The sequence below is a fragment of the Diachasma alloeum genome, unplaced genomic scaffold (assembly GCF_001412515.2).
Source record: "Diachasma alloeum isolate Michigan unplaced genomic scaffold, Dall2.0 Dall_scaffold_00340, whole genome shotgun sequence".
In the NCBI taxonomy this organism is placed as follows: Eukaryota; Metazoa; Arthropoda; class Insecta; order Hymenoptera; family Braconidae; genus Diachasma; species Diachasma alloeum.
In genome coordinates, this window is record NW_021680479.1 from 75,601 (window position 1) to 103,584 (window position 27,984).

Below are 27,984 nucleotides of genomic sequence, written 5' to 3' on the forward strand. Positions count from 1 at the left end.
TATTTATTATAATAAATCATGTAATCAATGGATGCCTCAATGGATTTTACTTTCAAAATTGCCAGTTGATTGATGTTTTTAGCATCAATTCGTCATTCATTTCGAAATGTTGGCACCACTGCAATCTAATGAATGGAGCATTCCTCCGATTTTTTTTTAAATTTTGAGTGCAGTACGAGTTGGAGACGAGGCGTGACGAGGCGGTGCAAGTCGGTGATTCCAGGACAAAGGCAGAACCGTTTATCCATTAATTGAGACCAGATATTCACGTCAATTGCCTCAGAATTCCATCAATAAAGGGTCTGAACAAATAATCCAGTTAAAAAACCCTGAGATTTGTCATAATTCTCCGTAAACGGAACAAAATGAGCAGAAAACAACTGCTGGGTTTTGCTGACCGGGACTGTTGGTCCAAGAGCTGTTCCTCTCTGATTGAATCTAAAAACAAAAGAAAGAAAAATTTCATCGATAATATTTGTAATTATTGTTGATCATGAGGAAGTTAACTGCTGAGAAAATCCATTGGTGCGATCCAGGAAAATTTCGTTAATTCTCAATTTAAAAAAAACATGAAATGGAAACAGTCCTGGCGGAGACAAATGTATTGAAACTGTCATGGCAGCGGGTGAAGGACGCATTCTCATGTGAACATTCATGAAAACGCTTTTCTAGTCAGATTTGATATTCCTTTTTTCAATTGTTTATAATCATTCTCATGGCTAAAGCAATACGACCGATGAGAATCACATGTCCCAATTTATCAGCTGTTAAATTTTCATATTACAATACATGATTTGCTCATGTTCTGATTCCTACGCTCACTGAATAAGATTTTAATCATAATTACAATTCAATTCCTTCTGAACACACTTTAGAGTGTGAATTTCTGGAATTCAATGTTTGTTGATACTCTGGTAAAAGTGCGTGCCCACACTCTTATCAATTTTTAGTTAGTTCACACGGTAATTCAATTGATCTGTTGTTCATCTCATCAATATAATTCCGTGCTTAGAATATTGTCATCTCGTGTTATCAGCACCGAATTAAAAATTAAAACTTTATTTGGAATATTGAGTCACAGCTTCTTTCTATTCATATCAAAAATTTTGTATTTTGATATTAATATTATTTGTTCAAAGTGAAAAAAATCGATCATCATTTTCACTATATTGCATTCAGATTCTCCTATCCTTAACGTTAAAAATGTGAGATAATCTCATAATTCTAGCTATTAATTCTAATCAACTATGTTCGAAGTGAACTTTAGTAAACGCAATATTGAGGAAGTTGAATTATTCCATTTTCCTCTGACCTAATGCCGCTCGTATTCAATATCAATATTATTGAAAATTTTATTCCTTTTTTTTTTCAATGGAAAAAAGTTTGAAGAAGAAATTTTATGGGTTTATTCGTAACTTTATTTTCTTACTTAATTCCATCATTCCACCAATAAAATTTTATATCTAAAATACCTAATGAGGAATTGGCTTCAATGATATATAGAATAATACAGATCAAAGAAATTTAAATAAAAGACCATAATTTGATTTAACTCTCTTTATTTTCTCGTGGTATTAAAAAAAGAACAAATTACATTATTTGAAGACGTGTTTTGGAGACATATCGTTCTATGGCATTATACAAAGATTTTATTTCACTGTAAGTGAAGTGACCTCAGTTGGAAGATGAGCGACCTTTTATTAGACAGAGAATTCTCTTCAACATGCTCAATGTTTTGTTCTGCATCCAGACCTCGTACTAGTCTTCATATTTATCAAAACAGCAGAGTTAATAAAACCTTACATTGAGTCACATTTTTTCCCTCCCAGATCAACAAGTTTTCCACTCTCAGATAAGCTCACTGACTTACACCTCCCCTCCATAAATAATAAANCGAAAAAGTCATGTCAAAATCACACAGCTGTGCTCAAGCATGAAGGATTCAAGTCAAGAAATGATGCTCATCCACTATTGACTAATAATTATATTCGAAGGTAGACATCAAGAAAATCAAATAAAAGACCATTCTTCAATTTAACTCTCTTTATTTTCTCTTGGTATTAAAAAAGAACAAATTACATTACTTGAAGACGTGTTTTGGAGACACATATCGTTCTATGGCATTATACAAAGATTTTATTCAACTGTAGTTGAAATGACCTCAGTTGGAAGATAAGAGACCCTTTACTAAATCGAGAATTCCCTTCAACATTCTGAGTTTCGTTTTGACTAAAACCATACAATGTATTGAGTCACATTTTGCTTCTTTCCCTCCCAGATCCACAAGATCTCTCAGCTAAGCTCACTGACTCACACCTCCCCTCCATAAATAATAAGTAGTTCACAAAAAATTCTAGATCACCTTAAACACTTCGAGATGACTAAAAAAATAAACGTAATGAAAAAGAGAAAAACCTTATGAATAAAGCGAAAAAGTCATGTCAAAATCACACAGCTGTGCTCAAGAATGCTGAATCCTCAAAAAAAAAAAAATACCTCTTATCCACTGCCACTCCCATACTGACCCCCAATCTGTCCACTCTTATGAAGATTGCAGTGTGCATCGAGCTCGTACGAATTTCCAAACTTCTGCATGCAGATGGTGCAGAGGAACGTGTGCTGCGCCTCCTGATGCTCCTTGAGCATCTGTTCATTCTCAAAAACCGTGAGATTGGGGCAGAGAGCGCAGACCAATCGATCAGTAACATTAATGATACTTCCATGCATCGCCTGAACGTGTGCCTCAAGATCCTGATAAGTCGAGAACTGATAGTTCAAGCACAAACTGCACCTGTAGAGCTCCGGTGTGAGTGTAACTCCAGCAGTCGACGAAGGCACAACCTGGCTCTGGTACTGATACCCATACATCGAGTTCACAGCACTCCCCAACTGCTGGCTATACGCAATATTGTAATTCTGAATAGCAGAGCTCAGCATCTGCTGCGAGTGTGTGGCAAAATGCTTCTGGAATTCCCCAGGCGAATCAGTCTCGAATGTCGAGCACACCAGACACTTGTACTTGTTCTGACCCTGCAGTTGGCCCTGGCCCTGCATCTGACATGGGAATTTCTCATTAATCAAACTGTACACAACTGTTTGCACATCAAGTGGTAAATTTTGATGCTGTGCTAAATGAGTGAGGAAGTCATAGAGAGTGTTATAATAGTTTTGTGGACAAATTGGACATACGTATGTGTTCTGTGTATTTCCTCCTTGATTCACTGAACTCTGGAGTCTCTCATCGACACTCAGGGCCCCATACAACTGTGAATTCATTGGTCTACTGTAATGGGCATTAGCCATTCCCGAGTTTGACGTTGGAATTGGTGTGACCCTGTTCATGGGTTTTGCACCACTGGATGCCTCCTGTCTCGTCGACAGAGGTGTCGCTCTCCTTGCCTCGGTTCCCTGGGCCCTCTGAGGAATATTCGGGAGAATTCTCCTCCCTGGCACGTGAGGGGCACTCCCCTCAGCCTCCCCATCCCCAGAATCAACTCCATTTGAGGTGCTCTGCTGCTTCGAGGGACTCCTCGCTGACTTCAAGTTGGCCATCAAGTGCTCAGTCAACGTGTTACCTGTCTTACTGTTCCCCCGAGACTCCTGACCATTTTTATTCTCGTCTTGCAGCTCAGACAAATTCTTCACACGTAAAAATCCCTGGGGCTTCGACAGGGGTTTCTTAACTACAGTCACTGACCCACTGCTCTCAGAGGACTCGTCTCGATTGGCTTTCTTCGATTTATCTCCCTCACCATCACGAGCTTTCTCACCCTCATCATGCGCTGATGTCTCTGAGAGAATCTCAATGTCACTGTCCGCAGCTGAAGCTGTCAGCCCAGCCTTCAGAACAGAGGTTTCCTTCTCTGGAGAGGACTTCTGAGGACTCTCCATCACCTGGAGAATCTGGACGTCATCACTGTTGCTCGTTGTGCTGTTCTCCGGCATGTCCTCGACCTCGAGATTGCTCTCACCAGTTCTGGGGCCAGAAACCTGACGATCACCTGTGATTTCCTCATTTTCGCCAGTACTATTTTCACCAGCTGATCGATTCTGCAGAAGAGAAGCGATGCCCTCATTCGAAATCCCCTCCTCCCGCACCAGGGAATCCCTCTCAGTGACAGAGCCCCCAGTGGCGGTGGTGTCCCTCACAGTAAGTGCGAATGTCGACGAGTTCTGGCCCCTGGTGGTCTCCATAGTCTTCACCGGTGACAGATTGGTGACGAGAGACGCCGAGAGGGTCGACTCCGAGGGATTCGCCTGGGTGAGCACCACCTGAACAGTCGGGTCCTCCAGGGCCCTCACCTTCGGTGGCGAAGAGGTCTGCTCAGAGCTCTGAACGACATTCGGAATGGCAATGTTGATGACCACAGGCCCATTCACCTGCTGGCTCGTTCCCCCCTCGTTGTTATTCTGGGGCTGAACACAGAGAACGAGCCCCGAGGACTGGGCACTGCGAGAGGGCGAGAGGATCACAGCTGAGGATGGCAGTGTTGTCTTCGCGGCGATTGGCGAAAACTGACGGGTTATCGGCGTTAAATTTTTCGCTGGGGATGATGGCTGGGGGGTCTGGGTCACTGGGGCCTTGGTCACCACCACCTGGGGGACTGGCTTGAGGCCCCCTCGAGTCCCCACTATTCTCCCAGCAGCGTGGTAGTCCACATTGTGTCTAGAGAGATCTTCAGAGTTCTTGAAGGCCAGATTACAGAGTTTGCAGATCTCCTTCGTTCCGAAGGACACCCTGCAGGAGGGATTCTCCTTTCTGCAGAGCACCACGACGTGCCTTATGTACGCTGAGAGGGTGTAGTAGGTGTCCTTGCAGGCTGAACACCAGTACTTCATCAATTCGTGCTTGAGCCAGTGCTTGTTGAGGCCCTCGAGGGAGCCATAGGCCTTTCGACATATCGTGCAGGCGTAGGGTCTCTCCACCGATCTGTTGAACTTCTCCAGGGCGAGGGTGGCGTCGAAGTGGGTGAAGGCGTGCTCCTGGACGAGGGACTGCCTCGTTGGGTATACCTTCTCGCAAATATCACATATCCAGGTTTTCACGTAGAACGATGAGGTGTCTTGGACTTCAGGGGCTTTGGGGAGGACTTGCTGGAGCTTCTGAAGCTGCACGACTTTTGGGGGCGCAGGGCTCTGAGGTAGGACAGGTCTAGGGGCTGGGGGATGAGATAGAACAGGTCTAGGTGGTGGAGGTGCACTGACAGCTGANTCTCAGTGACAGAGCCCCCAGTGGCGGTGGTGTCCCTCACAGTAAGTGCGAATGTCGACGAGTTCTGGCCCCTGGTGGTCTCCATAGTCTTCACCGGTGACAGATTGGTGACGAGAGACGCCGAGAGGGTCGACTCCGAGGGATTCGCCTGGGTGAGCACCACCTGAACAGTCGGGTCCTCCAGGGCCCTCACCTTCGGTGGCGAAGAGGTCTGCTCAGAGCTCTGAACGACATTCGGAATGGCAATGTTGATGACCACAGGCCCATTCACCTGCTGGCTCGTTCCCCCCTCGTTGTTATTCTGGGGCTGAACACAGAGAACGAGCCCCGAGGACTGGGCACTGCGAGAGGGCGAGAGGATCACAGCTGAGGATGGCAGTGTTGTCTTCGCGGCGATTGGCGAAAACTGACGGGTTATCGGCGTTAAATTTTTCGCTGGGGATGATGGCTGGGGGGTCTGGGTCACTGGGGCCTTGGTCACCACCACCTGGGGGACTGGCTTGAGGCCCCCTCGAGTCCCCACTATTCTCCCAGCAGCGTGGTAGTCCACATTGTGTCTAGAGAGATCTTCAGAGTTCTTGAAGGCCAGATTACAGAGTTTGCAGATCTCCTTCGTTCCGAAGGACACCCTGCAGGAGGGATTCTCCTTTCTGCAGAGCACCACGACGTGCCTTATGTACGCTGAGAGGGTGTAGTAGGTGTCCTTGCAGGCTGAACACCAGTACTTCATCAATTCGTGCTTGAGCCAGTGCTTGTTGAGGCCCTCGAGGGAGCCATAGGCCTTTCGACATATCGTGCAGGCGTAGGGTCTCTCCACCGATCTGTTGAACTTCTCCAGGGCGAGGGTGGCGTCGAAGTGGGTGAAGGCGTGCTCCTGGACGAGGGACTGCCTCGTTGGGTATACCTTCTCGCAAATATCACATATCCAGGTTTTCACGTAGAACGATGAGGTGTCTTGGACTTCAGGGGCTTTGGGGAGGACTTGCTGGAGCTTCTGAAGCTGCACGACTTTTGGGGGCGCAGGGCTCTGAGGTAGGACAGGTCTAGGGGCTGGGGGATGAGATAGAACAGGTCTAGGTGGTGGAGGTGCACTGACAGCTGATCGAGGGGCAGGTCGAGGGGGAGGGGGTCGCAGCAGGGGGGGCCTGCCTCGAGGTCGAGGGACTCGAGGTGGTGCAGCAACTGTCATCTGGGATTTGGTGATGACGTTGAATTTTATCCCCTCGACTGGCTTCTTCGGGGGCTCTGGGGCTGGGGGAGGGGCTGGGGGGCTCTTGGGGGCCTCCTTGGGGAGACTCGGCTGCTGCTTCGACTCCTCGCCCCTGCACTCCCTCATGTGATTCAGCAAATCACCGTCCGACGAGAACTGCTGCTTGCAGGATCTGCAGACGTACTCAGCAACGAAGAAATACTGCTCTCCCGGCTGCTTTCCAATGGGATTTTTCCCTCGATTGGAGACACATAATTTTGGGAATGAGTACCTGCTCGCCACGAACATGGGGTCCTTCTCGTGGTTGAACCAGTGGGTGCAGAAGACAGTTCCCACACCGAAGAACACGACTCGGCAGATGTTGCAGACGAAGGTGACGGTACCATGGCGATTTATGCTGACGTGTTTCTCCAGGTGTTTTCTCATGTCTGACAGGTTACTCAGGACCACTCTGCAGGTGCTGCAAAAGAGCCGAGGGGAGCGCCCCTTCCTCCTGTCCTTGTTGCAGAGAGCGTTCGACCTGTAGTGGGTCTCGAAGCACTCACTCCTCCTGAATAAAACCTTGCAGATCTCGCAGAAGAGGACCATTTCGATCTGCACTGTGAGGTCTGTGGGTTGTAGATCGTCCACGTGGCAGGGGCATATGGCCACTGGCACTGATGTCTTCTGACTGCTCTTCCCCTTCGAGGACTTCTCGTTCATTATGGCAATGCCTGGCTGATTTGGCTCAGCAGCCTCTGCCTCGGTGTCTGACCTGTCCTCAGGGTCTGATTCGTGGGAGCTCAGGATCTCCACGTCCGGTCGAGGCTCCTTGCTGCGAGACTGGCGTTTTGCTGCTTTGAAGGCCTCCTCGTGCTCCCTCTGGGTGTGACTCCACAGGTGCCTCTGCAGCAGCTCGTGATTCTCCAGTGTCTGCGAGCACAGGGTGCACTCCAGACTCGTTGACTTTGGCGCCAGCCTGCTGTGCTTCTTCATCTTCATCCCTTTGCTCTTGGACTTGACCTTCTTCGATGACGTCGGCTCACACGTGTGCTTCAGCACTCCACCCACAGTGTCGAACGTCTCCTTGCACTCCTCGCAGGACAGGGGATTCGACAGGAGTGTCTCTGGGGAGTTGGAGGAGTCGTCCTCCTCGGTGACTGCTGGGGCCTCCGAGGGAGGGCCCTCCACCTTGGAGGCATCATCTGGAGATTCTGCCTCGTTGCCAGCCCCCAGATCCTCGTGGCTCCTCAGGGGGTCCACTTCAGAGCAGGAACTCACATCACTCGAGATTCTCCTCCTGTTCCTCATCCGCCCAGGGAAATTACAGGTGCCCAGTAGATCGTCATCGTCACTGCTGTCACTGGAGTGTGACTTGTCAGTGTCAGGTGACATGACGAGACAGTAGGAGTCCTCCGAGTCCTCCAGACCCCTGAACCCCCTGATGATCTCCACGTGCCTCTCAGTCAGGTGTTTGCGATCTGGAAAATAATGGTTATTTTCCAGTGCCTCCATCACGTCCTCCAGTTTGGTCACTAGGACTGTGGGCTCCTTCATGAGACAGAGGTCCATCAGCTCCTCGTCGTTGTCGGACTCGTTCTCCTCGTCTGAGGGCGCACCATTCGTGTTTAAACTCTCGGGCTCTGGACTGGAGCTGATTGTCTCCTCGACATCGTCCACCTCGTCGTCGGATTCCTGGGATTCCTGCGCCAGGGGGAGACCCTCGACACTTTGGCTTCTGTCACAACTATCCTCACAGCTATCCATTATCAGGCTGGCTACATCCTCGAGGCTCTCGGCGTCGATTTCACTCTCGTCGTCGAGCAAAACACCTCGGGATGGGGTGGCAACCCTCAGTCTTGGGAGGTTTATCGTCAGCTCCTTGGAGGGGACAGCCACGTCTGCTGAGGTGGCTGTCAGTCGCTTGGACGTTGGCTTCTCCTCACCAGAGTCTGATGAGACACTTCTTCGTTTTCTCTTGTACTTCCAGAGGGGAAAGGGCTCGTCGTTCTCCAGGGGGAGGCTCAACTCCCTCGTGTCGTCTGCTCTGCTCTCTGGGAGGCCATCGGAGAGCCCATCCACTGGGGTTTGCACGTCAGAATCAATCAATCTGGCGCCATTTTCGTCGACGTTCGAGGATGATACTGATAACTTTCGAGCTTGAGACTTCTTCGGCTTCCCGAAGGCCCCCTTTCGCCGAGGCCTACGCTTTTTAATCGATTTTCTTTGGTTTCTCCATCGGTTTATCTCGGAGCTCTTCAGGGGGGTCAGCACCACCGACACGCGACGACATCTCTCCAAGTTCTCTTTGTCCATTTTTATGATCAACTGGGCATCGTTGGGAGGTCGGATTTTTTGCAGGGGGAACACTGGAAACAGAAACGACAGAAACGATAATTGTGATGGAATAACACTTTGCTTGAGAATGGGGGCAGTGGAATCGTGCAAATTTAAGTTTTGGATTTTTTGGGGTGTGTTGACTTATTATGATGCAAAAAGACCGACTATAGTGTTTTAAAATCCTATATGTATGTATGTATGTGCAGAATTGTTAATAAATGGAGGGAATTGAATCATTTTTTTGCGGATGTAGGTATTGTTGAGCCCTATCCATCGACATTAATTGAAATTTAATTTATTTATTATATTTTTGAATTTTTGAATTTTTTTAAAAATCGGTTGTCCTGCCATAACTAAAAAAATGTTCAAATGTTTTTTAAAATTTAATTCAGCGATTAGTTTTTTTAAATTTCGATTTTTTTCGAAAATCGGTTATCCTACAATAACAAAAAAAATGTTCTGGATTGATTGAATGATGGCTTGAAAAAATTCTTTGGATGTCTTTCGACCGAGTTCGAATATGAAGGCGGTAGCTGTTTGATTTTTAGAATTTTCAACAATTCTGTATTTTATAAAAATTACAATTTCGAGGATATCTTTGGATGTCATGCTCTAAATTCATTCAATGATAGCTGAAAATATTAGTTTCAAAGCCACTCTGTCGAAGTTAAAAGATCGTTGCGATACCTATATTCGTTGGTTTGATTTTTATGATTTTTGTGAATTTAGAATTTTTCGTAAATTGCTCTGAAAGTGAACTTTCCGATGGTTTCTTCAAATATGATGTTTCAAATTTATTCCATAATATAGATAGCATCATTCTTCCATTCGATTTATAAAATAATTAAGGAAATTATTCTCATAGCATTCAAAAGTTTGTTGATTTTCCATCTTTTGGAAAATTTACTTCCACTGATTATTTGAATAAAAAAAAAGGTTAAAATTGATTCAATTATCCTTAAAACCACCTACTTTGACTTCACTTTCATCGAATAAATGGATGTTGCAGGGGAGAATGGGGTAAAATGAAACAGTCGAAAAGCGACTGTTTGACCGCAATTCAAGCAAAACAAAAATTTTGTTATCACCTATTTTGTTTATGAACTTTTGCTTATCAACTTTTTTTTATTATTGGGATTACGGATGAGAATAATAATTTGCCATTCAGCAGAATGGAAAATAAATGAGAAGTTTTGACGGTAGAAGATTTTGTCAATGGATTAATTGGAAAGAAAATGAAACAGCAAAATCCAAAGTTCAGAGGAAGGCCCAGGGGGAGACCGAGAGGGGGGAAAAGGAAAATGTGATGCTGAATTTCAATCGAATGAAAAAAGAAAAGTGTAATCGCCCTAATCTAATCAATTGAATTATAGATGAAATATTTCATATTACTTGAAAAGAGAACTGTGGATAAAATTAGTGAAAATTATTAATATTGTCGTTTCGATATGAGAAATGTATGAAAAACCTTCGGGAGTTTCGAATGAGGAGAGACCATAGACTCAGCGATGACGAGGTCTTAGTTTGGCTGCTGGAGAGTCAGGGGACAAGCTGACTAGTGGACGTTGAGATCGAGATCTAACAGGGGAGTGGGATTCATCTGTGGAGGTAGTCGCTACGCTATACAGGGCTTTCGAATATCACTGATTTTTTCGCACCGCATGTTCTTTTCTACCGAATAGAAAATTATTATTCTCATCAGTACTCCCAATAATAAAAAAAGTTAATAAACAAAAGTGGATAAAATAGTATATTTCGTAACGAGTGCAAAAAACATTTTTTCACGAGTTACGAACAATATTTTTCATCACAATGTGGCGGAAATTGGACTTTTAGGCACGCTCCGCGTGCCTAAAAGTTCACTTTTCGTCACAGCGTGATGAAAAAAATTTTTTCACTTGAATCGCGTCAAATAGTCGTTTTTCGCCTGTTCATTTAGCCCCACTCCTCCCAAGATAATAGATATATATTATTTCATATTTGAAACTTCATCAAATATCAAGCTAAATTAAAAATACAACACACCTGATTAAACAAAAAATTTCCCTGAATTCAATAAAATGATATGAAACCATGAATTATATACAATAAAATCAGATGACATGCGTATTCCAAATTTATTCCAAAAAAACTATCCAATATCAACAAAAAAGCAAATCCCCACTAGTTTTTTTTACTGTTATCAACCCACCTTGACGTTCGCGTCTACAGATAACGATGTGAATTCTTTGGTTTCATGTTTCATGCCAGTTCGCACCCCTCGACCACTGGAACGACGACAATTGTGAGCATCAAGTGCAACAGTGTCGTAATTATCATCAACTAAGTCGTTTGTCTCACCTCAGACCATCAATTCAAGCACAAACAACAATTGTTGTCGTTGAACAATCGATTTTGTTGCACAACTGCTCGAGATATGCTGTGATATGTTGTGAAATGGTACTCTCCGACAATTCATTCATTCCATTTGTTCATTCGCTGTGTCCCTCTCACTCAATACGACTCAAAACAATTTACTCTCGTATTTCAATGATTTTGATGATTAATACTGCAGTTTAAAACACTATTCGGCCCGTGTTGTCTTTGTTATGACGAGAATGCACGTACGAGTCACATGAAACGACTCCAAATGAACAAATTCGTGATGCTTAACCTCGAAAAATATTCCCCCTGGATAAATGCGACAAGGTGCCCTAGTTTATCGACGAAATCGTGGGGTCGAGTATCGAACTGGTGCCCCACACACGCCAGTTTTTACCGAGAATTACCAGTGACAAGTGGGGGATCGAAAAATAAAAATAAAAGCCGGATTCAATTAAACAGGTGGGGGGGGGACTGAAGTGATCCGTGAAGTTGAGTGCAGAGGAACATTTACATATTTACATGGGCCACAGCGTGCGAGAGCGTGAGATGAGGGAAGATCTCGAGTCGAAATACAGCCAGGAAGGCAAGGATGAACCCCTCAACTTGTTGAACAATATGGTCGACGCGAGAGCGTGCTACAAGCCCAGCGAGCGAGTAAGAATACGCTCTCCTAATTGTCATTCGGTATTTTTTGTCATGAGAGGATTGATGATTATGGGGGAGGACGTACGCCTGCTGTAGACGTCCTCCCGCTTTCTGTATATAAGTTGTTTCGGAGTCACTGCTCACCGGCGTTCTTTCACTCCCTCTGACATTTGTCCGTGGTTTTATTGCTGTCGGGGGTCATGGGACGAGGGGGAGAGAGACTAGTGCACTGATGGAAAAATTGTTTTATTGAGATGTTTCTTTCTTGAGACAAGGATTATACGGCTGAACCAATTTCAAATAGGGGAGGTTGAGGTAACTGGACACTTTTGACTTTTTTAAAAATATTAGTGACGGGTTGAAATGTTGATGAAATTTAATGATTTTTTTTCTTAATACAAAGAACGATTGTTTCCCTTTGAGATGAGCCTGAACTGAGCTCTATTGTTACATTTGTTTCTGAGTTATGAATAATTTTAAAAAAGTAAAGGGTCCATTTTACTCGACCCTCCCCTAAATAAGATCTTACGGTGAATGTCAATTATTTCTTCTTGAGGTACATTTAGTTGAATCGAATAAGTCTGGCGTCGAGTCACATGTATTCACCACAAAAATGGGAAAGTTCGATTTTTTTTCAACTTAATGTAGTCTCCAGTCAAGAAATTTTCTACTTTCGTGAATTGATGAAAAATTCGTAGCTAGGAGATGATTACATTGAGGAATTAATTGAATGTTGTTTTCTCGAATGAAGCCGATGTTTAAATTGAGCTTTCCGTACATCACATTGAACGAAATTTGATATCCAAGTTTGTGTTGAATTGCCGAAATCTGTGATTCTGTTATTGTAAAGTAATGCGATTTTTTTTAGTCAAGAAATATAAATTTCTTTCAACTCAACGACATCTTACTACAATCTCAAAGCTTTTTCCGCGTAACAATATTCATCCTGATTCGCCATACGAAATGCTCACTTCAATTATAATTTACTTGGAGCAACGTATGATCGTGTTGATTGAGATAACAACGTATTTAGTCATGAGAATAATTTTGATTTTTGAGTGAACCAACGAATTTCTGGAGTTGCCAAACCTTTGGCTAGAAAGAAATCAAATACTCTCATTATTGCGACAAATAAAAGGAACTTCAGTTCTAGAGAAGTTCGATTTCTCACAATCAAATGTATCTCAAGGAGGGATAACTGGTATTCACTGTGAAATCATGTTTATTTGAAAATTAACAACCAAATGATAGTTGGTTCAAATAAAATTCTCTTGATAAAACTAATTTTTTCTGTCAGTCTTTGAGCTTTAAAAGTCACGGGCTATTGAAGAACGATATAACGACAACGAAGAACGATAACAAAAATGAATTGTTTATCGTGTTTGAAAAATTAGTTGTCAACCCGAAAAATGTTTCTGAAAGAATACAGAATTTTTCTGCCTGCTTACATGAATGGCGCAAATTTCTATATTAAACAAAACGAAATTAGCTGGGTAGCACTCGAATTTCAAAAAACTAATTCGTAACTGTTATTGTCCACATTTTTTTTTAATTTTGAGAGAGAGAAAAATTTTTGTAGTTCAAAAATTGGAGGCCCTGGACTATTTTTAACGTTTTAAACGTCCGCGGGGCAAATGAACAATAAACAATTTTTTTTGCGCTAATTATTCGTTATTAGAAATATATAATCGATCTTCAATGCATGAGAACGTATGTGTATTCTCCCCTTAATGACTCGGGAAATGTCACAGAGGTCTGGAAACTAGGGCGAAAGCTCCTAATTTCACGTTGACTATCCAAATTTAACGAAATCATTGGAGTGATGATTCCGAATAGAAGGAGTTGATTAGGTATTCCAAGCCCGTTCAAAAAGCTTCCGTCTGCATATCATCGAGGGGAATTCCGTAGAGTCGAGGGAATGCAGCTGAAAAAAATATTTATGGAGGAGATGAGAACTCCATTCGCATTAAACTGTCTTCCTGGACTTCCTGAGTGCCTTTTCAGACTGGAAGCCAGTGCAATTAACTCGAAATTAGGTAATAGACGGTAATTAGAGGTTTAGCCAGCGTGTCCGGGCATAATAACGATGTGCATTCAACGCCGAACACGGAGGCATGTCAGAAGGAGAGAGACTCAATGAGAACTGCTGATGATTCTCATTAAGAAACAGAAATTTTCGAGTTTTATCGACGAATTGAGGAGCTTTTTATGAGAGCTAGGTGATATTTCATGGGAATTATTATTCAGTTCACTCGTTCGTGTCTTTTATTCGTTTTTTAAAATTCTTTATTCATTCACTTGTCATATTAAACAGGTGGACAATGGACAGTGTTTTTTTACAAATTAGTGTAGTAATTAGTGATAATAAATTGACAATTTGCTTTCGAATGGGTTCTCTTTTTTTAAATTCTTTTTTCACTATTCTCTTCTTCTTGTGCGACCCCCATCATATTCTGATAGAATCAAGAGGGTATTGTTATCAATTTTTTGAGCCATGACTAATTCCATTTTGATGACAATAAATTGACAATTTGCTTTGGAATGGGTTCTCTTTTTTAAATTCTTTTTTTCACTACTCTCTTCTTCTATTTTTTCGTGTCATAGTACTATCATCAATTGAAATGTCATCAAAATTTTGCGTATTATTTCATTCTGTCAAATAATTCTACATTCAGACCCTCTCAAGACTCGAATTCGTTTTCTGTCCGGGTTTAATCGAGGTTCAATCAAGGTTTAATCAGTGTAGAGCCGGGATTTAATCAGGGTTTATTCAGGATTTAGCCGGAGTTTAACCCAGGTTCTGTCAGAAGTTACTCGGGAGCATGAATCAATATGAATAAGTATTCAACATAATAGACTGGTAGCTGAGTTTAATAGAGATGGAGATTTTTATATAAAAAGCTCATGACGGTATTGTGTAACTTGATAAGCAATGATGCTGTTCTCACCATTTTTCAACTTGATTAAGAAGCCGTTGAAATATACTTTTCAAGTCCTGATTTAATTGCTATTACTGATGATTCTTTCAGTAATCATGAAAAAACCGATTTTCTCTTTCAAATCGCATAAACAATGTGCTGTAACTCAACAACGAATTGTGCGACCCCCATCATATTATGATGGAATCAAGAGGGTATTGTTATCAAGTTTTTGACCCATGACTTATTTTGATGACAATTTTTTAAGTGATCGTTGAAAAATCGATTTTTGGAAAAATGTCAATTTTTTCGAATCTGATGAAAAATTGAATTTTAATTGGTGTCAACGAATAGAGCGTACTGAAGGTTATATTCATGAGAAAATACGAAAAAAGACCCCATACATATCCAATTTTACAAAAAATTAGAACCTTAAATTTAAACGATTACAAAGCTTCCATGCGGAAGCAAAGAAGACACTTCAACACTAAAGGAGATATTTCGGAGGCTGCGTGCCTGTGCTTCGAACTCCAAGATTAAATTGACAATTAACGGACGGACACTTGCAATTCGATCCTGAAGAATCGATTTTGGCCTAGAACTAAAAATACCTCCCCCACTTTAATCAGCATCACCCCTCTCTCCTTTTAATTCGCTTTCCCTGGGCCGGAATGACGAGGTACCACCAATGTGTATAATTAATCCCAGCCAGGATGAAAAAAAAAAATTGCCGAAATTCTGGGCAGAGCGATCATCGAAATTTCACTCGCGTGAATACATTTATTCCACTTGATTTATGGGAATACACAGGGGCATCTGGCGAAAGCTCACTCTCATATTCGTTTAGTTTCTCGTATTGGTATGACATCGCGACGAATTAGGGGCACGCAGTTTCCCTCACCCAAGTGCTGACTTTTTATTCCATTTTATGATTATTTAGTCGGTGCGAGGGACGAGTTTGAAATTCTGGTTCTGTCGGGTGTTTTCACTGCAAGTGAAATCTACGCATCTTCGGTTGATTGATTTCCCCCGTCCTTTCATTGATTTTCTCAATATGATCTCAAGCAAAACACCTCGAATAGCTCAAATCATTCAATGATAATTCTTTAGAACAATCGAATCTGAAACGGTTCAAGTCGATTTTGACTATTGGCGAGTTTTCAGTAAATATCTTGGAGTCTAAGGGAGATAGCGGAATTTTTGTCATGACTTTTTTTGTAGAGCGAACTGAGGGCTACAAAAAAGGTCATTACGAAAATTTCATTATCTCTCTTAGATTCGGAGATATTCGTCGAAAACTGCTAATGGCTAAATCGACTTAAGGATTCCAAGTAACTTTTACAGTTTGGTACATTTAAATCATCAAATTTGTCGATTAAATTGTGTGAGAAAATTTTGATAAAAAGCATGAATATTCAGCGCTATTTAAATTACATTTTGCACAGAATTGTCATTTTTAAAAAAATTCGTTGTTTATAAATAAAATTGAATCTTTTGAATAGAATTGAATATTTTTGTTTCACATGTAGGTATTGTTGAGCCCTATCAATCGCCATTAATTAACATTTAATTCATCGATTAGTTTTTTTAATTTTCGAATTTCCTCGAAAATTGGTTGTCCCACAATAACTGAAAATAATTTTCTAAATTGATTGAATGACGGCTTAAAAAATTTGTTTGGATGTCCTTTTGACCGAGTTGGAAGATGAAGGCGATAGCAATAATCGTTATTTTGATTTATTTAATAATTTGCAAAAATTTTGCATTTTTTGAAAATCAGAATTCCGGGGATATTTTTGAATATCATGCTTCAAAAGAATTCAATCATAGCTTAAAATGTTTGTTTTTATGCCATTAAGTCAAAGTTGAAAGATGATTACGATAAATTTCGAATTTTTCATGAATTTCCCTGAAAGTGAGCTTTCTGATGGTTTCTTCAAATGTGATGTTTCAAATTCATTCAACTATGTGTAAATAAAATTTTTCTGTTAACATTTGATCGAAGGGCTGAGGGGAGAGATAGAACTGTAAAAAAGACAATCGGTTGTATAGAAGAAAGGGATAATAAGAATAATGATGATGATAACATTCAACTAAGTTGAAAATCTGACAAAATTAGTTGAAAAGAAATCTTATTCAATTTAATAAAATGGAATAAACAATGAATTATACATGATAGAAGGAAATGATGTGCAGAATCACCATTCGGAAGCATATGCTAATTTATTAGCAAAAATAACTACTATATGCAATGCAAGAGCAATTTCCCACTTTATTACGGCTCCGATTGTCTATACATTATTCATAAAAAACGCTCGTAATTTTCAAAAATTGAAATTTTTAAATTACTCCATCAATCTTCTCCCAAAGATAAACTTTCCAATTTTCTCAGATTTCTAAAATATTCTCCAACGGTTCAAAGTTTAAATAAAAAATCGCAAAATCAAAAACAAAATAACACAATCATTGTAAACGCCACCAACAAAAGCAGAGAATCATTTCCCTGCGGAAAAAATAGTTAAAGTACTCAGATATCCTTAAGCATAAAAAATACGACTTCAAGTCTCTCTCATCTCATTAGTATGTTTCACCTCCTCCAGCGGAATTGAAATTCCAAATTTCCTGACCAAACTACAGTCACCGCCGAATGTTTACACTTGCTCCGTTATAAGCTATACTCATGCCTGATATCATGCAGCAAAACGGCAACCAGAGACGGTAGAAGGGAGTCGCGTTAACAGCCTTTCGGGTTCCCAACAAATGTGCCTCAGTGAGTGTCGAGTGCTCGCCGGGAGTGAAACCCCTCCCGCTAAATAATCGCAGTCCTCCGGATAAAACTGCACCAATCACAATAAACTGAGACCTTATGATTTTGTAGTTAGCATTTTGCATTGTTTTCGTATTATTTCAGTAACTTCAGTTGCCGAAAGCACCGGAACTAGAGAGATTCGCTGAGTTTTGTTTCAGTTGTTGCATGGAAATTGCTTTGATTTATTTCGAAAAACTGTACCTCCTGCACATTTATCGAAAATCACATGAACACGTGAGATCATTTCCACTCGGAAATTATGACCAACGATAAACAGGTGAGTTGGCTTTATTGCTCTGCATCCAATCACCTCCAGTAGTTGAAATTATCATTGATTTTTAAGTAATTGCCTCGTTAGATAATAAAGCTCGGGGGGCAAATTGGGTCGAGGCCTGTCTATTCCCAACTTGATCGATAAAAACAGTTCTTACCTTCGTCAGCTATCACTTTCATATCGAATTGATGGAACTGAGGCGTCAATTGCTATTCCCCTCATTAATCGCGGAATTGATGTTTAATTGAATCATTGGTAAAAAGGAACATTAATTTCTACAACTTTCGATCGCTTCGTAAACTAGATGCCCAGCTGGAGAAAAAAAGGCTATAGGATTAGAAAATAGCCATCGCGTGTTCGCGGAATTTTCCATTTACTCTGGAGTTGTTTAGTGTTGGGTTGATAAAAGTAAAAACTGTTTGAAAAACTGTGAAGACATTGTTTTTTTATTTAGAATGAAGATTAAGGAAATTGAATATTATAGTCGCCTGAATTTTTATAAATTCTGCAGAATTATTAAAGTGAAATTGAAAGTTGTTATTAATTTGCTCGTCGACTCCCTGAAATTTCATGGAAATGTTGTTAAAATTTTTTAAATAACACCGGAAATTATCATAATAAGGGATTTGTGCGAAGCAGAAAATGTCGTCAAGTTTTAGGGGAATTCAATGTAACATTGACAGAAAAAATAGATTTTATCAAGAGAATTTTTTTTGAACCAACTGTCATTCGGTTGTTAATTTTCAAATAAACATGATTTCATAGTGAATACCAGTTATCCTTCTTGAGATACATTTGATTGGGAGAAATTGAACTTCTCTAGAATTGAAGTTTCTTTTATTTGTCGCAATAATGAGAGTATTTGATTTCTTTCTAGCCAAAAGTTTGCCAACTCCAGAAATTCGTTGGTTCACTCAAAAATCAAAATTATTCTCATGACTAAATACGTTGTTATCTCAATCAACACGATCATTCGTTGCTCCAAGTAAATTATAATTGAAGTGAGCATTTCGTATGGCGAATCAGGATGAATATTGTTACGCGGAAAAAGCTTTGAGATTGTAGTAAGAGGTCGTTCCGTTGAAAGAAGTTTATATTTCTTGACTAAAAAAAATCGCATTAGTTTACAATAACAGAATCACAGATTTCGGCAATTCAACACAAACTTGGATATCACAAATTTCGTTCAATGTGATGTACGGAAAGCTCAATTTAAACATCGGCTTCATTCGAGAAAACAACATTCAATTAATTCCTCAATGTAATCATCTCCTAGCTACGAATTTTTCATCAATTCATAAAAGTAGAAAATTTCTCGACTGGAGATTACATTAGGTTAAAAAAATAGAACTTTTCCATTTTTGTGGTGAATACATGTGACTTGACGCCAAGGACTGTTTTATTTGATTCAAGTAAATGTATCTCAAGAAGAAATAATTGATATTCACCGTAAGATGAATCCGCGTATCGAAGCGGTAAAACTATTCAAGTCGACTTAGCTGTTAGCTGCGTTTTCCAGGGTTATGTCCGAATCTACGGGAGATAGAGAAATTTCCGTAATGACCTTTTTCGTAGAATGAATTGAGACCTACAAAAAAGTTCTTGACAAAAATTTTGCTGTCTGCCTTAGATTCCGAGATATTATAATTGAAAACTGACTAGTAAAATCGACTTGAGCCGTTTCACCGCTTCGAAACTGCACTTAATCAATATTGATTCTTGAATAGAGTCTCCGATTGATTGAAAATTAGAAATTATACACTCCTCAATTTTCATAATTTCTGCAGAATGATTGAAGTGAAATTCAAAGGCATAATTAGTTTCCTCGTAAACGCCCTGAAATTTCATGGAAATGTTGTTAAGAATTTCCAAGTAGCACCGGAAATTATCATAATAAAGCATTTGAAAATTGCAGTTGTGGTTCCGTGGTGTGCGTAGCAGCAAATTTCGCCATGTTTATGGTGTACCAGCGAAGCGTGACAAGTGCTATGACAATATTAAGATAACGAAGAACGCCCATGACTCGCAATTCTGCGCTGTTAATCCAAAGTTTCTTGCCATTGTGACGGAAGTTGCTGGAGGTGGTGCATTTCTCGTCGTACCCCTCGATAACGTGAGTAATGTCGACCTAAAATAATAACCATTATCGTTTAAATTAGTATTCGGTAAGTGCAGTGAGAAAAATAAATTTAAAATGCACGAAAAAAATTTATTCATCATTGATAATTTCGTACATGAAAGAGAATTATTTGAAAAGAGTACAAAATGAATCCATCAAATTCTCGCAACAATTGTTACAGATTGTTACAATTGTTTACAGAAGGTTGACACTGACGAGAATTTTCGTATTAAGCATAAAATTTTTATTTATTTTTTTCCAATTTTTTAAGATTTTTTTCTACATTTTAATTTTTTCTTCCAATGTTTAAAAATTCATTTTCTCGTGAGACTCTGTGTTATTATGTCACGTCTGAATTAATTATCATTAATAATACTGGACTTCAAGATGAACACAAACTCAACTAGAATTTTTTTTATTCATATCAACTTTCGTTTGGAATTTATTTCAGATTTTCATCTTCAAAATTTCAGTTATATTTATCGTTGAATGTAGTGAAGAAAAATGAATTTATAATGCCTGAAAAAAAAATTATTCATCATTGATAATTTCTCATATGAATTTTAACTTCAAAAAAAAAATTCTAAAATAAAAAACAAACAAAAATAAAAAAATTCTTTCTACAATTATTTTCTTAACCAATAATTGCTCGTTTGACTAAGCATCCTATACATTCGGAATACCCAGAAACATAAATTATTTATCACAAAAGTTTGACACTGACGATAATTTTCGTATCAGACATAAAATTTTTATTCATTTTTTTCTAATTTTTTTAGATTTTTATTTCAAATTGTCATCTTCAAAATTTAAGTTATGTTTTTACTCCTGTAAATCTCGCATAAACCATTTCATTTCAGACTAAAAAGACACTAAATGCTAAAACACTCAAATTCTCAATCTGTCAAACACAAAAAAACTACTAAAATCTGAAAAAAAATTCACAAAAATCTTCGAACATTTTTCGACGATCTCCTCAATTTCTCAGCGTTAATTACATTATTAATTCCTCACAAACAATTAAACATCCGCAAAATTATCTCGAGCAGATACAGGAGATAATTCAGCGGAAGGATATCACTTTCCTCATGAACAAAAACCCCATTAACCATTTTTAATGAACTCGAGGCAGATGAAGACACATTAAAATAATCCTCTCCATGTGTGAATGAGTCTGTATGACCTTGGTCCGCGGATTCACCTCGCGTGGCTAGAATTATTGTTAATGACGACAAGGAGAGAAAAAGAAAGATGCTCCACAGTTTGTTTGGCACGTATTTGAGGCCGGCAATGGATAAAAACGCACTTTCACTGGCTATTTCTCGATGTTAATCGTTACCCAGCAAATCAGCTATTCTCCCACTATTTTTTTTTATTTCGATCTCTCGAGACTATTTACATCTCGTGTGTCTACTTTCAAAGCGAGTGGACATGTCTCCCGAATTTCTTTTTTCATCGGAATCAGTCAGACATCGACATAAACATTCTCATTGCAAAAAGAAATTCGACCGATGAGAATCGTATGTCCCAATTTATCAGCTGCTAAATTTTCATATTACAATAAATGATTTGCTCATGTTCTGATTCCTACGCTCACTGAATAAGATTTTAATCATAATTACAATTCAATTCCTTCTGGAACACACTTTAGAGTGTGAATTTCTGGAATTCAATGTTTGTTGATACTCTGGTAAAAGTGCGTGCCCACACTGTTATCAATTTTTAGTTAGTTCACACGGTAATTCAATTAATCTGTTGTTCATCTCATCAATATAATTCCGTGCTTAGAATATTGTCATCTCGTGTTATCAGCACCAAATGAAAAATTAAAACTCCATTTGGAATATTGAGTCACAGCTTCTTTTTATTCATATCAGAAATTTTGTATTTGGATATTAATATTATTTGTTCAAAGTGAAAAAATCGATCATCATTTTCACTATATTGCATTCGGATTCTCCTATCCTTAAGGTCAAAAATGTGAGATAATCTCATAATTCTAGCTATTAATTCTAATCAACTTTGTTCGAAGAAAACCTTAGTAAACGCAATATTAAGAAAGTTGAATTATTCTATTTTCCTCTGAACTAATTGATCTGGACGATTGTGATTCGTTTATTCATGTTTCATAGAATGGTATTCAATTCTCTTTTGTTTGTCCGGCAGGCTTCATGAAAATACGTTTTTTTAAGAATGTTGAATTTTGAATTACTCAATTGGTAAATATTACTCAACAATTTTTTAATTATTTAATTAATCATCAATTCAATATTCAAATTCCCAATTATTTTAGAAATCAATAATTGAGTTAGGAAGATTTTATGAAATTTAGAATGATTTTTTCAGTAGTCGATTTGCAATTCCTTACTATCAATTATTTTATTATTTTTCAAACTTCAACGAAATTAGAAAAATTATAAATATTAAGTGAACCCCAATTTTTTTAACGTCCAACTTCTCTTAATATTAATAATCTAATGATTGACGCCGATTCCTGGAATCAATCACTTTCCTATAGTCAATCGATATCGTTACTTAAACTCTATTTGTTTTTCATCCCAGACTGGGAGACTCGATTTCAATGCCAACAGAGTTACGGGACACACTGGCCCCGTTTTGGATATCAAGTGGAATCCGTTCAATGATAATGTCATTGCCTCCTGCTCGGACGACTGTACCGTAAGTCCAACTCATTAAAATTATTTTGATTGGGTGGTAATCGGGAAGATTTATCCTAGGTGTAGAAATTCCCGTATTAAAAATATTCAGCTTTTTACAGTTACTATTGGTATGGAAATTTGTCAATTTAATTGGAAAAAGAAATTGGGAAATTATTTGTGGATGGCAAATTAATTCAAAGCCAATCTAATTAAAGGGGGGGACACCGTTTTTTAAAAGTAATATCAGTATTTAATGGGGAATTTCGGCAATTTTTAAAATTATTTTTTCTATGTGTAAAAAAATGTAGGCGTGACGCATTATGAAATTTTCATTTTTCACTAATATTAATTTTTTATTTAACAGAAGGAATTGATTAATTTAAAATTTTCCAAAAAATTTCAATTCAATTCACTTATTTATGGAAAAATAAATTAAATTAAAAAAATAACTAACTTGTGCAAAATGTAATTTGAATTTGATTTTTTTCAAATTTTTCTCATGCAATTTAATTGACAAATTTGATGATTGAAAATGGCTGAATCTGTAGTACGAGCCGTATAAAACTGTAAAAGATGCTTAGATATCCTTAAAAGTAAATAAATAAATAAAGATATCCTTAATAAATAAATAAGGATATCTTTATTTATCCCAACATTCCAAACTCAACTTTTACTGCTTCAAAACTGCTGAAAACCCTCCTCCAAAAAAAACAGGTAAAGCTATGGCACATCCCCGACGGAGGTCTCTCCCGCAACCTAACGGAATGGCTGGTGGAGCTCCAAGGCCACAAGCGCCGAGTCGCCTACATCGAATGGCACCCAGTGGCGGAGAACATCCTCTTCAGCGCTGGTTTCGACCACTTAATAATCGTATGGGACATAAACCGGGGCGAGGCGATAAACATAATCGATCGCCACCCGGACGTCATCTACAGCATGTCCCTGAACCGAGACGGAAGCCTGCTGGCCACCACCTGCAAGGACAAGAAGCTGAGGGTCTTCGAGCCCCGCTCCAGCATAGTAGTGTCAGAGGGTGTCTGTCATGCGGGCACAAAAGCCAGTAAAGTCGTATTTCTGGGTGGAACAGGACGCCTCTTGACAACTGGCTTCAGTAAACACTCGGACCGACAGTACGCAGTCTGGAGTCAGCACGATTTGTCGAGCCCACTGGCCTGCGAGACGATAGATTCCTCCAGTGGCATTGTCTTCCCCTTCTGCGATAGCGATACCAACGTGGTTTATCTGGCTGGCAAGGGCGACGGCAACATCAGATACTACGAGTACGTTAATGAGGCACCATGGGTCCACTACCTCAGCCAATTCATTTCCGGGAATCCTCAGAGGGGCCTGGGGGTCATGCCCAAGAGGGGGATCAACACTAGCACTTGTGAGGTCTTCAGGTTCTTCAAGCTGCACGCCACTCGGGGAATGTGTGAACCTATTTCCATGATTGTGCCCAGGAAGGTAGGATCAAGAACTATATTGGTTGATTTTTTTATACTAGGGGGCTACCCCTGCTCGCTCCGCTCGCCAACCACTACATGAACCCCATGCTGCTTATTCTGACCCTTGTGGCCCTTGATCTGACCCTCGCGACCCTCATTATGACCCTCTTATACCCCTCGTGACCCTTATTTCGACCCTTAATTTAGGAATTTTAATTTCGAATATCTCGTGACCTTATTCTGACCCTTTAAGCCTTAATATGATCCTCGTGACCCTTAACTGATCCTTGTGACCCTTATTTGGATCCTTAATCTGAACTCTGTTCTTACTTAGACCCTTGTTATCCTTATTTGGGCCCTTAATCTGATCCCTGTGATCCAAATTTTCTTGAGTCACAAGCAAGAGTTGCAAATTTTTTGAGACCCTTGCGTTCCTTACTTTCTGGCTCCCATGACCCTTATTTGGACCCTCATTATAACCCTCGTGACCCCTATTTTGACCCTGGTGAACCTTAGTTTTTGGCTCTTAGATTTTGATCCCCAAGTCCCTTATTTGGACCCTTCTCTGACCCTTATGACCCTTAATCTGATCCTTGTGAGACTTATTTAGACCCGCAATCTAACCCTTGTGACCATTAATCTTGTGACCCTTAATCGTACGACCCTTAATCGGACACACATAACCCTTAATTTGATCCTTGTGACCCTTACTCTGACCCTTATGACCCGTAATCTGATCCTTGTGAGACTTATTAAGACCCTTGTTATCCTTTTTGGGCCCTTAATTTGACCCTTGTTATCCTCATTTGGGCCCTTAATTTGACCCTTGTGACCCTTATGGCCCTTACACCGACCCTCGCGACCTTTATTCTGCCCCTCATAACCCTTATTCTGACCCTCATGACCCTTTTCGAGTACCAAATTTTTATTACCAGAAATGTGTTGATACCCTTTCTCCCCTCAACTTCGATATTCCCTTTTTCAATTAATTGTTTATAATCATTCTCATTGCAAAATGCAATACGACCGCTGATAATCATGTCTCAATTTATCAGCTGTTCATCTCTTGCTCTATTTTTAAACCCCCCTTCGAGTCCACAACCCATCTTTCAATATCCAAATGCATCTTTACACTTTTATCAAGGATCGGACCATCGATTCCTCATACTCCTGTCTTTTTTATTATCAGAGTGATCAATTTCAAGAAGACTTGTATCCAGATACAGTGGGCACCACACCCGCATTATCAGCGAAAGATTGGATTAGCGGGATCAACAGTCAACCCCTCCTAATCTCCCTGAAAACAGGTGAGCCCCATAAATAACTATTTCTACTACCAATTACTCAATGAATCAATCCATTAATGGTTTTTCTTTTATTGAGCTACAGGTGGAGGCATCACAACACACAAGCCTCGAGTGTACAAGCCCCCTCAGTCAATTCCAGCAGCTGATGTGAACACGAAAAAAAAATTTGCATTTCTATCGACAGAAACAATCCCCGATTATCGACCAATTGATCCTCTGGATATTGAGAAGAGCCAGAAGACTTCGAACAATCAGAGCACGAAAATCCATCAGCTGCAGCAGAGATTCGGTCACGTGACCATCCAGGTGAGACTTCAATCACAATTCTCTCAATATTCGTGTTTTACTTCAATGATTCTCCATTTATGGAGAAAATTCAATCGTCAGTCAACTGTAACTTCGCTTCTGTGTGATGCTTTGTTTCACGATTAGTGAAATTTCACATATTCTTGAATTTATTATTTTTGAAAATGAAGAATTACATGTCATTTAATCGTGGAAATTTAAGGGGGTCGCACCATTTTTTTGAGCTCTAGAAGTATTTGATGGAAATATTTGGGGATTTTTTAAATTTCTTCTTTAGTTTTTAAAAAAGTTTAGATATGATATATCAGGAAGTTTTCATTTTTCAGTGACAGTCGTTTTTATTGAACAGAAGAAATTGAGTGATTTAAAATTTCATAGGATTGATGTTGCGGAAAAGTCATATGAAATACACGAAAAAAAATTTCGTTGAGGAAAATTGAGAATCGAAGGACTAATAGGGTTTTTGCGAGAAAACGAAAAATTACGATTTTCATATGAAGTCGGGCAATTCCCAATATAATTTTCCAGATTTATTGTAATTTGATTATTGGTTGAGCTTTTTGTGATAAAAATAGCCATCAAATGATTTTCTTTTTTTAATTTCTGATCGAAAATGGGGATTTTTCCATTTTTCGAGTCGAAAAAACAAAGAAAAATGACGATTTTCAATAGGAAAATCAAAGAAACTAATAAATAAATGAATATAATTTTCTAGATTTATAGTAATTTGATTATTGGTTGAGTTTTCAGTGATGAAAATATCCATCTAATTATCATTTTTCTCTATTTCTTATCGGAAAGTGTAATTGTAATTGTGAATCGAATTGTTTTCGATTTGTTCGATTTGATTCGTAAAAACCCTGCTAGTCCCACAATTTTCATATTTTTTAACGACATTTTTTTGTGTATTCAATCGCACGAAATTTGAAACTACTCAGCTCCTTCAATCAAATAATAACTGAATGTTTTTTTATAATTTTTTAAATAAAAAATGAGTGTTATTCAAAAATAAGAATAAAATAAAAAATAATCCGATGAACACTTAAAAAAATTGAAAATATTAAATGACAAGTGATTAAAAACAAAGCAGCAAATGAAATTCGATCAAAAAATTGTTCACTAAATTCTAAATTTAATTTTCTAAATTGAAATCTTTTTTTATTTTTTTTAAATAAAAAATGAATATTTTCACATAAAGAAGAAATTTAAAAAAATTACTGTGACCTCTCTCAATCCTCACAATAAAATAGAATTGCATAATTCAAGAATTAAATCCGATGAACAATTGAAAAAATGACAAGCATTAAATGACAAGTGATGAAAAACGAAACAGCAAATGAAATTCGATCAACAAATTGTTCACTAAATTGTAAATGATATACTATTGTATTGTTTCATTGAGTTTTATCTAACACACTAACACTTTGCATGGTCCATCAAGCCAACAAGATGTAGCACCCAATTCTATGAGCTCGTTAGCAAGTTCGGGGCGTATTCCAATGTTTACAAGGTAGGTTTGCCTATTTATTCCCCGAAATTAAACTAACATAGTTTAGGTGCCATTGATCATCGATATCAAATCCAAGCATCCGGACTGGCTATTCATCCTACTTATAGTTATCATAATTCCTAATCGTTCATGTGCTCAACTAATTCAGTGAATAACATTTGGAATGACTGGGAATGTCTTGATGGATGGGAAAGTAAATTTGAAAATTCAATGACGTTTTATTGCTGCCCAGAACAATGCACCCCTCAACGACAACAAGATCATGGAGTCTGTGGATATACCTAACAACGAAGCTGAATTGCGACTGGCATATGCCAGACAGACTGATGAGTTGCGTCTAGCTAGACGACAGCTTGCTAATAGCCAAGTGAGGGTCAAGGAACTCGAGGAGCAGCTGAGAAAACTACAGAATAATTGAGATAATTTTTTTTACTGAATTATTAGAACCAAGTGACTTTGGTTGAGTGAAGGAGAGAAAATCATTCTGAGGGTTCAACGAGTTTTCTTTCACGACAAAATTCCCCTGACATTTTTCCCGCAAAATCGCATTCTAGCATTTTTTTTTGTTCTTTATTTCCTTACGATTCCCCCAGTCAGTGTCATTTACTTAGAAAAAAAATTGTTCAGTATTCAATTTAGTAAGAAATTAATAACAGTAATAACAATTCTCAGTGTGTGGGTATAAGATTACTAACAAACAAAATAAAATTCTATTGATAATTAGGTTGAAAGGGGATGGGTTTTTAGAAAAAATTGTAAATGACTTAATTTATTGCATTTTCGTAAGAGATTGGGTTTTTCTATCCTCATATGTTGCTGATGAAGGCACCAACAACTGTTTGAAATAAATAAATTATTTATTAATTAATTGTTTGAATCAAATAAG

At 39.1% G+C, this 27,984-nt stretch overlaps 2 protein-coding genes across 5 annotated transcripts; one reads left to right on the plus strand and one right to left on the minus strand.

The window, feature by feature from the left end:
- Positions 1–1,894: 1,894 nt before the first annotated feature.
- LOC107040728 lies at positions 1,895–11,395 on the minus strand. The gene is given in 4 exon segments (XM_015260936.2): positions 1,895–5,152; positions 5,697–5,707; positions 6,309–8,770; positions 10,933–11,395. Coding segments are annotated over 3 exon segments (5,073 nt in total). The 5' UTR covers positions 8,718–8,770; positions 10,933–11,395; the 3' UTR covers positions 1,895–2,499.
- A 110-nt stretch (positions 11,396–11,505) lies between these two features.
- Positions 11,506–27,962, plus strand: LOC107040699 (coronin-2B). 4 transcript variants are annotated; one of them, XM_015260899.1, is made up of 9 exons: positions 11,690–11,759; positions 17,580–17,754; positions 19,667–19,864; positions 22,433–22,549; positions 23,245–23,994; positions 25,165–25,282; positions 25,365–25,588; positions 27,030–27,098; positions 27,331–27,962. In XM_015260899.1, exons 2-9 carry the CDS (start codon positions 17,737–17,739, stop codon positions 27,514–27,516), a joined length of 1,680 nt encoding a protein of 559 aa, XP_015116385.1. In that variant the 5' UTR covers positions 11,690–11,759; positions 17,580–17,736; the 3' UTR covers positions 27,517–27,962. The 4 variants fall into 4 exon arrangements, with proteins under 4 accessions (XP_015116382.1, XP_015116383.1, XP_015116385.1 ...); XM_015260896.1 differs by lacking the exon at positions 17,580–17,754 and having other exon boundaries at positions 11,506–11,759; XM_015260898.1 differs by lacking the exon at positions 11,690–11,759 and having other exon boundaries at positions 17,453–17,754.
- Positions 27,963–27,984: the final 22 nt, after the last annotated feature.

Bases quoted from the DNA above. Each gene is read 5' to 3' on its own strand.
- LOC107040699 (XM_015260896.1), top strand. From the start codon at position 11,625: ATGGGCCACAGCGTGCGAGAGCGTGAGATGAGGGAAGATCTCGAGTCG. The intron at 23,995-25,164 runs GTAGGATCAAGA...TTTTATTATCAG, and splicing joins CCATGATTGTGCCCAGGAAG to AGTGATCAATTTCAAGAAGA. The intron at 27,099-27,330 runs GTAGGTTTGCCT...ATTGCTGCCCAG, and splicing joins CGTATTCCAATGTTTACAAG to AACAATGCACCCCTCAACGA.